Source organism: Peromyscus californicus, unplaced genomic scaffold (assembly GCF_007827085.1).
Source record: "Peromyscus californicus insignis strain IS unplaced genomic scaffold, ASM782708v3 Scaffold_6__1_contigs__length_162567912, whole genome shotgun sequence".
Taxonomy (NCBI): domain Eukaryota; kingdom Metazoa; phylum Chordata; class Mammalia; order Rodentia; family Cricetidae; genus Peromyscus; species Peromyscus californicus.
Window position 1 is genome coordinate 127,492,448 of NW_026294584.1, and position 12,949 is coordinate 127,505,396.

Consider the following 12,949-nt stretch of genomic DNA (forward strand, 5'->3'; position numbering starts at 1 on the left):
GAGCTAAATTTTCATGCAGATGGAGACCTGTGAGAGCCCATAGCATCCTCAAAGAGGCTTCATGATGGCCTGGGATTGTTCTGGGGGAAGGAAGGCCAGTCATACACCTATCCTTTCCCTCAGGGCTGCAGCCAGCTGCTCCCTTAGTACCCAGTAGTCTGTAAGGCCATTTCTGATCCTTCCTTTGTTTTCCAAATGACCCACTCTTCTATGGGCTTGCTCTGGTCCAGTCACACTCCCATCCATCATTTCTCCTAACCCACCACTATTTCCTCTGTCCTGACCCCTCCTGCCAGTCTTTTCACACAGATGGCACCTTCTCAGGCACAAGGTGGGCCATAATTATTATGGTGAACTCATAAAGTGAGAGCGAAGCTGAAAATCCCTGTCTAGTGATAACACAGGCATCACAGGTCATCATGGTGTAACACATTCCCACACTGGTGGTGACACTGAAGTCAACCCTGGTGTAAACACACCTACTACCCTGTCCTTATACACGTGGAGCACATACAGTTACATACAGCATGTAACACTTGTTATTGATAAGTGATTGTCTACTATTTATGCTACGTTAGAGAACATTCTTTCTACTCCCAAAAACACGGGTTAACTGTGACACAGTGTGATTTGTTATACCAACAGCACCCTCATCTTGGGTTTTCTGTGTCTCCTGATCACATCATTTTCTCTTGTACTTCACTTAATCTCTTGCTGTGGTCTCACACATGTGTCATATGGCCTAAGGGTGTAGTCAGCCTTGGTTTGTGTCAGAGCTGCTTGTGACATTCATACAGTGATGGAATTGCCTAATGTATTTCTCAGAGGATATCTTCATCACTACATAATGCCTGCATACAGTTGACTGACTGCATGATCAAGAGGTAGTTCTTCCCTATGAGGATGGGACATCATTTGTGTGTGTATCATGGCACCCTCCTCCAGCCCTGGAGTGTCTGTGCCTTTGGATATATGAGAGACAGGGAGGAGGGCAGGGAGGAGGTAGGAATCAAAGGTTTAGAGCATGGTCATGGATGCCAACACACAGTCAAGGAATACCATTCCCTCCCTTTCAGCTTTCTGCCTGAATCCTAGCTCTCTCTGCCAACAGCTTTAGGAATGTGGATTGTCACTTCAAACACATATCAGAAAAGTTTGTTTTTTAAAGCACTGTCCTTAACCCTCAGGGATCTGTTGAGGTTTTAAAAACATATTATAAAATATTGTTAGAACCTGAGTCCTGGGGGCTGTTCAGTTCTATGACAGGCCATTACACTTGGCCCTGACAAGGCTATGTTCCATCTCTGTTACAGATAGGAAACTACTCAGACTTGAAGACCTTCAGCAAAGTGGAAATGGGTGATCATCTCAGGTCGAAACATTGGAACTTCCAGAACATCCATGCCCAGAATGACAGGGAGGTCACAGGAAAAAGACTCAGGGACAACAACAAACCGAATTCTCTGGGCACTGAAATGACTACCACACAGCCACTGTCAGACTGGGAGTGTGTGCTCCCAAGAACAGCAATGCCAATCTGATGGGTACACAGCAGCCTTTTCAAAGATCACTTGCAAATGAAAGTGGCCTGGAAGAATTTGTGCTTCTTTTAACTGGCAGGTTCTCTGAGTCACACTGTCAAAGTGGAACTTTGGAGAAACAGAGGCACATGACATCATTAAAACAAAACAAAACAAAACAGAACAAAACAATATAAAACAAACAAATAAAAAACCCAGCTCAAATCCTTTTGGATATTCTCTGGGGACTCTATCTCTCGTTGGTTTTTAACATTTTTTTCATTTTATCCCTCTCAGCATAAAATAGCTCTCTGGCGACAGGAGAGGGCCAGAGATGAGGCATAACCACACATGAAGCCTGCACTTGGACCATCATCTGCTGAGTGAAGAATCAACTGCTCAGGTTGGGTAAGGACACTCCAGCATTAAAATTTAGAAGAATGGGGTCTGGTATGGTGGCACATGCCTTCAATCTCACCATTAAGAAGGCAGAGGCAGGTGCATCTCTGTGAGTTCAAGGCCAGCCTGGTCCAACAAGCTCCAGGCCATCCAGAGCTACATAGTGAGATCCTGTCTCAACAAAAACCAAAACAAAAATTTAGAAGAATGGATTTGATAATGTTCTGAGCTCTGACCGCCCTGCTCAACTCAAATTCTCCTGGTTGCTTTCCTCAGTGTCCTAAGAATCCATACCATACCTTTGTTAGATCATACGTATGTAAAATGAACAGTGATTTGGAGTAAACTTACTCAGTCTCTCTGTTTTGAGTAATTCAGTGTTTATTAAGTTTAGTTTATAATAGTGTGTCAAAGACAGGCATGGAGGCCCATGCTTGTAGCCCCAGCACCGGGGAAGCAGAAGGATCAAGAGTTCAAGTCTATCTTTGAATTCAAGGCTACAAGTTTGAAACCAGCCTGGACTACATAAGACCCTGTCTCAAAAAACCAAAATATGTATTTATACTCACTAATTGTGGTATACCATACTGATATAGGACTAATAAAGGGGAATTGAGGATAGACCATATGAGAACTCTACAATTTTTCAACTTTCATGTAAATTAAAACTCATTCTAAATAAAACATTCATTTAGAAGAAGAAAATCTTCTCTAGAACTGACCAGTCTACCAAGATCTGTCCCCACAGTCAAAGGAAGTACTCTGGGCTTTTCTATGTCTGATGTGCTAGACAAGACCCGGTGGGGCTTCTGGGTGCCTCTTATTTGTTCCTCCATTTCTCAAGCAATATTTTCCTAGAGCTCTTCTTGCCAACCAGCTCAAAACTCAGAAGGCAGATGTCAGAGTTCACATCTCTGAGTGAGGCATGGTTGACAAAACCCTGAAGAACAAATGGACCAGAAGCTATGTCAGCCGAAACACTATGATCGAATTGAGGCCATGCAGACAAGGGCAGTAATAGATGAGCACTCAGAAGGGAACGGGGAAGAGAAATTCCTCTACCCCACAGACCAAGGACCCAACCAGGACCTTGGATTTTCAAAAAGTACTTGGGTTCTAAACTCAGAAATCTGATTCCAAAGCACTAGCAGCTGCCCCTCTCAATACTGGTCCAATACTGAGATATCAAGATGGGCAGAACTTAACAGATGAAGGAAAAGCTCAATGCAGCTAACTCCTCCACACCTGCAATCCTAGCACTTTGCAGGCCTGAAGCAGGAGAATTGTTAAAGTCATGCTGGTCTATATAGTCAGAACCCAGGAAAGGGGGTGGGGTGGGGGTGAGGCTCTCTGTGTGTGTGTGTGTGTGTGTGTGTGTGTGTGTGTGTGTGTGTGTGTGTGTGTGTGTGTGTGTGTAGGAATCAGTGATTTGCTTGGGGCAGAGAATGCAGGGATTGACTACAAAAGGGACTTGAGGCTGATAGAAATGTTTTCTATACCCAGCTGGGTGATGTTTCCACGAAGACATTCAAAGACAGCAGGAATAAGCGGGAAAATTTTACAAGGCACAGGTGAGCCTAGCCTGGCTGGAGCATACTAAGGGAGGGGAGGATGCTAGACAGGGTCAGGGAGGCAGGCAGAGGGCCCTGTGTGCTCTGGATATCTGAAGCTTTACTCCAGTGCTACTGGAAACTTCTGTGTGCTGACAAATGCTGGTCCATGTGTCCTTGGATTCTGTGGGAGCCCACAGAGGTTTCCTAGTGAAGTCTGAGCTTGCTTTACCCAGCAGGACTGCATGAGAGGATGATTGGACCACGGGCCTGGGTACCAAGTGTTTGGAAGGGTCTACACTTGGTTGTATCTAGCAAGGAGGAGGTCTTTTGCCTCGCCCCTCAGTATTGTTATAAAAAGCCCTTTTGAATAAGGTTCTGGGCCCCGGGTATTGACCCAGGTCCTCCCAAAGCTGTCCTGTGTTTCTGTTTTTCTTCTTCTTAGCTAGGCCTATCATTTTATCTACAAATTCCTTATTCCTCTCTCTTCCTCATAGGAACCCTGTAAAAGGTGGGGCTGGTCACCCACAGGATTCCCACCTCCTACTTATGGGGATACATCCACCACTTGGCCTTGCCTCTTCTTACAGCGACATGGAACCCACCTCAGGCCCTGTACCAAGGTGGTTTTCCCATCCTGCCTAGTGAAGGCACAGAGTCTAACTAGCATCAGGTCTTTCTCTGCCCAGTGCTGGGTGTCTTGAGCTAAAGTGGCTCAGCAGCTCTGGACCACACAACAGTCCCCCTTGGGCTCTCTCCCACCGACTCACCTTCACCCAGAGTCTGCTTGAGTAAGTCATGCTTGGCTTGCAGCTTGGTGATGAGGTTACTGCCATTCACATATTCTTTAAATTTCTGTAAAACACACAGGCATAAGGAAGTTAAAGGCCACACAGCCAAGTGATGGTGGGGTCTCTGATTCTAAAACCCATCTCCTCAGCAGGGAAACCAAGTAGATGTCAGGCTATCCAGGACCTGGTGGGGGGACAGGCAGGACTTTGTATCTGTTTTGAGCTATTCCAAGTGCCTGTCTAAATCTTGGGGATCCCTGGGCCATGTAGGTTGGGTTGGGCACATAAGAGGCAGGAGAGTATGGCAGCAGTAGAGGTCACTTCTATGGTGAGGACTGTGGGAAGCACAAGGTGAAGGGCCCCTTTGGTCACCAAAGCTCCACTGTGTTTCCAGGACCAGAGCAATAGGAAGAGAGCCATGCAGAGGCCCTGGAGCTGAGGCCAAGGGCTAGCAGAGCAGAGCTTAAGATGAGCCTTTCTTCCAAATGAGGAAGGGCTGTGCAGGCCACTGAGAAACCTTGCATCAGAAGGTTTATCAATGCACTGGGGACATGATATTCTGGGTGGATGAGATAAAGAGGGGTGTTCAGAAAGTGCTTTGCCCCAAATGCCAGAGAGAGAGAGAGAGAGAAGCCTCTCCATGATCTTGGAGGACAAATGGAGAAAGTTTGATCGTACTTAATCTAAGGAAACAGAAGCCCAGAGCTGGGCTCCATGCTGTGCAGCCTGGAGTGCAGCCCTTCCCATATCTAGACCCTCATTAGCTAGCTCCTCAAGGTAAGCCAACCATAGATTTAGGATGTCTCTCCAAATGTGGAACAGAGGACCAGCAGCTTCATCGCCAGTTGGGAAGACTGTTAACATGCAATTTTCCATTTCAAGATACCTTGAATCTAACCCTTCATTTCTCACTTGCGGGGAGCGGGGAATCACAGAGGCCCTTACACTTCCAAGTTTCAGAGCCCTGCTGAGGAAGATGGGAGATGAAACACTTGAATTTTAACTGAGTGCCCTGGCTCTGGGTAATGCACACCTTTGCTTCAGTCAGTAAGTAGTGACTTATAGGCTGGCAGTGGAGGTGTCTAACAATACCCTCCTCTGAGTTCATCACATGTCTAAGAATTAATGAAAAACAGAGGTGAGCTGTACACATAAAAGGCTGATTGTGCCTAAAGCTGTTTTCTGACCTCCAGAAAACATACACACATATATGTATGCATATATGCATGCACATATATCAATATGTATATAAAACACATAAATACATATACACAAACACACACAAAAAAACCCACAACATCTTCTGATCTTGGTCAAAGACACTAGATTTCTTTAAATACAAGCAGGCTGGACCCCTTCCTCTGTTTCTGCTGCCTAGATTTTGTTCTATTACTGAAGTGACTTTCTGTTTATCCCCATATGCACTCCCTGCTCCCTAGAGACAATAACTTCTCTTTGTCAACACAGTAGGCCTCTAACAGAAGTAGTAGATGCCAGGAGTCATTAAGACTAGCTTTGTTTCCTTTCTTGACAAGGTCAAAGAATACTGATGGAAGAAATGAATGTCAACTATTGGATTGTAGCAGGGTTTTGATTAAGGCTTACCAATTACAGAGTTCTATGCTAGAAATGGGTTAATTTGTGACAAGTTCTATGAGCATAATCCAGTCAACAGCAGCCTAGCTGTGTGTCTCTAGTGACCTGATTGTCAGCCTTGGCAGCAGCCTGGCACAGCCATTACATTTTCCTATTAGCTACCTTTAAGGTACTGGAGGCCATGCTCGCTGAATCTGCTATCATACAAGATCTGAAAAGAGCATGGAGGTCTAGGGATTAGGTTAGGATGCTGACCGTCTGGACCTGTGACACAAATCCTTCAAGAGCATAGCTCAGTGAAGACCCAAGTTTTTAACCTATAGGGCCTTTAAGAGGAGGGAGACCTGGCTGCACACAGAGAAGCGTCAGCTGACACCACCTTAGCTTAAAAATAAAATAACAAGTGCCAGGTGTGGTGGCACACGTCTTCAGTGAGTGTTACTGTAGACATTCAAAGAGAAAGTATTCAGGAGCTACTAGGGTGTGGAGGCTGCTCAGAACCAAAGCTTATAAGGTAGGCTAGAAGAATCGGCACTCAGCCTGGAGGAAGGAAACCTCAGCTTTCTACAGCCAGGGAAAGACTGCTAGGGAGCATCAGCTTCACTCTGGTCACCAAGGAAAACAGCATCAAGACCAGTGGCCAGGAATCCTAGGGTGACAGATTCCCCACAGATAACAAAGGTGTCAGCCACAACTCAACGAGAGCTTTTCACCCTGGGCATTTGAGCAGAATCCCCACTGGCTTTTTGTGGGATGTGCACCAGATGGAAGGTAAGTCCCTTACAGTCCCAATCTCCATGCTCAATAAGCCCAATGTGAACTAAAGTCTCAATTCCCCTTCCCCACTTCCCTCCTGGCCCCTGGCCAAAATGGAGGTCTGTAACCTGGGATTTTACAGGAGGCACTAGCAAGTCATAACTCATAACTTGCTTGCAATTCTGAGGTCCTCATCTTCAAAGCTTAGTCACCGATTTAAGACAATAGCATACACATAACTCTAGGTTGTTACCTGACTCCTTCACCATGTTCCTCTAACCCAGTAGCTCTCAACCTTTTAATACACTGCCTCATGTTGTGGTGACTCCCAGCCATAACATTATTTCCATGGCCACTTCATAACTGAATTTTTGCTACTGTTACGAATCATAATGTAAATATCTAATATGCAGGATGATCTCAGGAGACCCCTGTGAAAGAGTTGTCTGATCACCCCCCCCCCCACCAAAAGGGCCATGACCCACAGGTTGAGAATCACTGCTCCAACCCAATTGAATAAAACTCTTTGGTTCCTTCCTAAAGCATCAGTGATCATCACTCAAGATTAACGTTAATACCACCCACTGCACTTCAGAAAACCAAGCCAGGCAACCTAATGGTAAAAAAGCAAGTTAGGAGATTTATGTCCTATTATTTTGCTGGCTCTCTTTCAGGCTGCTTCACAGGCAGGGAGTCAACAGTGGGCTCTGGGTCCCAGATGCTACTCACTGTGAAATAAAACATCTCTGTTTCCTGCTGGTTGGCTCTCCTTTTGGCGATGTTGATTTTGCTCATGTAGGTCTCAGAAGCGGCTGACTTTATGGACTCTGTAGATCGGCTGTGTTGGAAGGCGTCAGAGACATCGAAGTCCTCCACGGTCAGCATGTCCTGTAAGGTCTGCATGGTGGCATCTAGGGTTTTCCTAACCTAGAGAAAAGCAGCACAAACACCTTTATTCTCCTAATGCCTCTGACGCCACTAAGTCCTTTTCCTGACAGTGGCTTTGTTCCTTCATTTAATGTCTCTAGAAGGTAGGCAGGTCAAGATGGTTGCTCATAGACAGTGAGGCCAATTGGTCATTGGTCCAAGACCAAATAGCTGGCAGGGTGAGAAGCCAGATTGTCCATTCTAAGGTCATTTATTGGATTGCTACTGACTGAGGGACCTTGGGAATGTCATGAGGCTAATGGAGTCAAATTTCTCGGCTTGTTTCCCTGGTCTGGTTAGATACCGTAAAGGAGGCTCCCCCTGTGGGTCATTTGAGCATCAACAGAAATGCTCTGGTGTCTTATCTCATTTAGGGAGGAAGGCAGCATCTGATGGTGGGCAGAGGTCTGCTGGGAGACAGGAAGTTACTGTCACAGGGTTTAGTTGGGACTCCAGCTTCCATCTTGGGTCCAGTGAAATCATACATCACAGAGACTCCAAAAGCAGGGCATGAGGACCCCAGCCTCACAGAAGCCCTGGGACGAGTGGGATCTCAGTGGCAGGCTCTGTGTCCCAGAGGTAGGTCAGTCCAAAAGAAATCACTGGCAGAAAAATCAGACTCCATTTATTGTAAGATCATTGTCACTCAAAGTCTGTCTCATTGCTCCTCAGCTGAAATATCACCCTCTAATGCTGTCAGGCCTCCTAGCACGTGCCATTCATGGTCCAGTGTTTTCCCATATGCAGACACTCGTTGGTCTTCATGTTTTCATTTCTGGTGTTTTCTCATCAGAAAGAGGAAAAACTATGGGGCTGTGTTCCTTTGATTTATTCTCTACCTACAATAATGTTTAGCATGTATTATGTGAATAAATATTACATAAATAAATGCTTGTTGAATGAGTGAATTAGATCACAATCAATTCTTCTTTCCAACACAGACTGACGAAAGCTGATTCAAGAACAAGCATATCCAAGCCCATCCACAGCCCACAGAGAGGGCAGGGTGCCTCACTCTCCTCCCTGTGGCCCTGATTTCCATTTAAATTCCATTAATGGCATTATACATGTGAACCATTTAAAAGCCTTTGGGGGGAGACAGAAGGTAGAAAGCAAGCAGGCAAGCATTCTGCCTAGTTCCTGTCTCTCTCTTGCCAGGTTAAAAGACAAGTCAGTTTGCCTTCTTATGACCTTCCCTAGACATACTTTGACTTATGTTAGCTCTGTCCTAGCTCTGCCCTTTGTGGACAAACCAGGAACAACTGTCCCTACGGTCCAGGATAGCCTGCATGACATTTGAAGACAGTGGCCATGCCTTCTCACTTTCCACCATGACTGTACTTCTTGGACATAAGTTTGTCACACAACCTTGGGTGGCACTGCCCAAATCCTGAGGGCCCTAGAGTTGGCTGGCATTCCTCCTCTGGGTGGGGTATTGAGGTCTTAGTAGGACACAGCCTACCACGTTAGAACGGACCCACCCGGTGTGATGCTGGAGCACGATGCAATATGGGAGGAGCACTGAGCTAGTGAGACTGACCCACCCCCTGGGGCTTCCCATCCACAATACGTCTAGGGCAGCCTGGGCTATCCAGTTCACTGCGTAACTGTAAATACTTGCTCTGACTTCTGATGATCACCACAGAAACTGAGTGCTGAGAACGAGGTGGGAAAGCACAGAGTCAGTGGTAAACACCAATCACTCTACAGCTGAGATGGAGCCAACGTTCACACTTGGAAACATTTTTCCTGCGGACTTTTCTCTACACCTGCAGATCCACAATCATTCTAAACATAGAGTCCCACTTCCTCCTGTTCCCCTTCCATTCTGGTACGCATTCTTGTACATTCTTGAGATCTTGCATGCAGCCTGCAGGCCATTAAAGATTTCTTAGTGCAGGTAGGTTGTGTGGTTGTATAGTCGCCCACCAGTGAACCACCATTTCCTATATATTCCAGGGTATGAGAGCCCCCCCCCCCCAGCATAAGCCCCGGGAGCTGGACCCAGGGTAGCAGCTCACTCACCTCTTCATTCTCAATCCTGAGGGTGGCCAGCCTGGACTGCAGCTGGTGGTACCGCATAAGCAGCTCCGTCTGGACGGGCTGCTGTGCGCTAACCTGGCACACCTGTGGAAGGAGACCGTCATTGCAGCTGAGCCCAGGACACAGGTCCGGCAGGGCGGGGGGCCTGCCCTGGGCCGCCCACGTCGGACACAGCAAAGGCAGTACCAGATGCGAACTAGGGTCCTCTTACTCCAGAGTCTGCCCTCTTGCTGTGGCCAGTGTGGCTTCCCGGCCACACTCTTCTCTATTTGCACAGTAACTGCGGGCTAATAAAGACCTTGAATGTAGTAATCTTGGCAAGCCAAAGTAATTCACTGCAAGGCAGGAAGTTGTGGAATGAAAGCACTGCCTGAACAGCCAGTAGCAAGTACAATGAACCAGAAGCAGTCGACAAGTGACCCTGTCACCACAGGAATGGATAAAGATGTATCAGAGAGATGACTTTGACTATCACACTGTTGGTCCTCTGTGTCCACGAGTTTCATGTCCACAAATTCAGCCAACCAAGAACATAAAGTGTATATAGGAAGGGGGAACAAAACAAAAAACCAAACACCTGGACTGAACGTGGGCAGGCGTTTTCTTTTATCATCCCCCAAACAATACAGTACAACAACTATGCACATTTGCTACGTAATGCAGAGATGATTTCAAGTATGCAGGAGGATGTGCACTGGTTCTTTGTAACCACTATGAAGTTTTATATAAGGTGCTCATGGGGAAGCAGTCACCCACAGATACCAAGAGCAGCTGTGCTGTTCTTCTGGAGCCTTCCCTTCCAAAGCTGTTACCACTGTGGGCTAGGCTACTTGGTACACTGTGGTTTCTCACCCGTTCTAGGAACACAGCTAAGATCACACAAGATAATAGGGCTGTTTGCTGAGCTAGTTATTCACTGTTAACTGCTAACTAGGTAGCCCAAGCTTCACAGTAACCTCTTCAGGTATAGACGACAGGCCGAAGGGCAGACCTGGGACAGTGGGATGCCTCAGGAAGAGTGGTGTCTGTCACCTTGTAGAAGTCCTTCCTTGTGCAAATGAAGGAAGTGGGCAAAGCCATGTAGAGTGGCCGCTGTTGTTATCTTCTAAGACGTTCCCTGTCCCTCCCCAGAAGCAGATGTTACACGTGGCCCAGCTGAGCTTCCCCTAGGCTCCTGAGGCTGGCTGGTTCTGCTCTCCTGTGGTTCTGCACCCACTTGCCTCCCAACTCCCATTGGGAAAATGTTCCAGGAAAGTACAGGGAGCTGTCTTCTACATGGGGACAGGGGACAGTGTCAAGTGTCATCTGCACACTTCCTTTGTTTTCCTCTCCAGACCTGGGAAGAGTCTGGGCAGCACGAGCATGGCAGGAAAGTCAGTTGTCTGGTGTGTGAAAGGCTCATGGTATTGTAGAGGGCATCAGATGAGGGCATCTAAGGTCTAAAGAGATAGGAGACTATTTCTAGGCAGACTGGAACATCCTTGAGGTCTCCTAAACACATCTAAGAGGGAGCCTAAGGGAAGCCAAAGTCCTACAGTTCTGTAGGTGGGGACGTTAGCCAACAAGACAAGACGATCACCTGAAGAAGCTCATGAATTAAGAGCTGACCCTAGGCCTCTGGGGTAAATCAATGGCATATGTACTCAAGGCTTTTTTTCTCTTCCCACAATGCTCTAGGAGCATGGGAGAGAACAGAAGTAGTAGCTATGATGCTAACGTGCCCTACTCCCAAATTTGAGGCATGGGAAACTTATTCTCAAAGCCATGTACAAATGGCATTTGGAGGTGGGGCTGCTGGGAAGTGATTAGGACTACATGAGGTGGTGAGGGTAAGGCCACCATGATGGCATTAATGGCTTGATAGGAAGTAGAAGAAAGACAGACTGGAGCTACACGCTTGCTCTGCCTTGCCGTATGGTAACTGTGCCACGTCCTTATGCAACAGGATGGCCCTCACGAGATGCCAAGCAGATGCTGGCACCATGCTTTTAGACATCCTAGCTTTCCTCCCTAGCTATTCCAATGGCTCTCAATCCTCCTAATGCCCTACTTAATGCAGTTCCTCATGCTGTGGTGACCCCCCAACCATAAAATTATTTTGGATGCTACTTCCTAACTGTAATTTTGCTAATGTTAAGAATCATAATGTAAATATTTTTGGAGATAGAGGTTTGCCAAAGGGGTCATGACCCACAGGTTAAGAACCACTGCTCTGCTCTATTCTAGGTTATTCAGGCTTAGGTACTTCCATATGGCAATGTATAGCTAACTCATACAGCTAGCCCCCAAGCAGGGTTCTGGCAGGAAGCCTACCTCATCCCCCATGTGGGGCTGGAACTCGAATTTGAGTGGGGGGCAGAAGACCTGGCTGCACATGTCCATGACCGTGTGCTTGTCACTCCGGGAGTCCAGGTTGTCCACGGCGTTCTCTATGACATCCAAGCCCTCATGGCGAGAGGTTTCCAGGTTATATTCTGCTGAGAGGTAGGTCCGAAAGGTGCGGGCCAGACTGGCGTGAAAGCCCAAATCACAGCACTTGGGGAGAGGCAAGGACAGAGGGTACAGGTGAGAGCTGGGGCGGTGACCTGTGATCACCTTTCAGTCCCCAGCACTTTGGAGTTCTGAATAAGCCATAGCAAACCCTTAAAGGGAGCTGAGAGCTGAGATTTGGGCACAAACAGAGTCTTTCTGCTCCCCAGGCCCACCACAGTCTTTCATCTCCAGGCTTTCTCCATCCATGCTCTCTGTCTAGAATGTTCTCCAGCTGCCATTTAGTTTATAGGCCATTTCCTTCTGGAAGTTTTCCTTGATGTTCTCCATACCGAGTTTTGGGCAGAGATCCACATGCCCCCCCCCTCCCTCACTGTGACCCTGGCCACTTGCCACTGTAATTGTCTATGAACGTGCCCTAGGCAGGTGTGCTCCAGGGGGCCTGCTGGCTCTTGCCCACCACTGAGCCTCAAGTCCTAGTCCATGGTAAGATGCTCAGGAAACATTTGGCAAGTGAACAGACGAAAAGGCTAAAAGGACAGTTGAGAGCAAGGGAAGAGGGGGATGGCTTTACGCCATTGGAAGGCTGAGCAGACTGCCACCCACCCCAACCCCCATGCTATGACTTCCAGAATAGGATATACAGGGTTAGAGGAAGAGAATCCAGTACCCACCCTCTACTGAGCACCTACAGGAATGGATCCCCCACTTATCATGGAAGGGGAGACAGAGAAACAGTCCCAGCGCTAATGTAGATGACACAGTCTCCCATCACCTCCACTCACAATATCCTTCTTCAAGCCTGGTGTTCTCCAGGGAGCCCTGCACAGCCAGCTCCCCAGAGAGTCGGTGTTCTACTCTCCAGTGATCAAACTCA

The 12,949-nt window shown here is 47.3% G+C and overlaps 1 protein-coding gene across 7 annotated transcripts in view; it reads right to left on the reverse strand.

Moving 5' to 3' along the window:
• Srgap3 (SLIT-ROBO Rho GTPase activating protein 3) overlaps positions 1-12,949 on the reverse strand; it is a 256,828-nt gene that overhangs the window by 47,822 nt on the left and 196,057 nt on the right. For all 7 annotated transcript variants that reach the window (XM_052720873.1, XM_052720872.1, XM_052720870.1 and 4 more), the window contains exons 7-10: positions 11,896-12,117; positions 9,565-9,666; positions 7,342-7,539; positions 4,240-4,324 (exon numbers count right to left, since the gene is read on the reverse strand). In XM_052720873.1, coding sequence (XP_052576833.1) covers positions 4,240-4,324; positions 7,342-7,539; positions 9,565-9,666; positions 11,896-12,117 — 607 coding nt within the window. The remainder of the gene's footprint in view (positions 1-4,239; positions 4,325-7,341; positions 7,540-9,564; positions 9,667-11,895; positions 12,118-12,949) is intronic.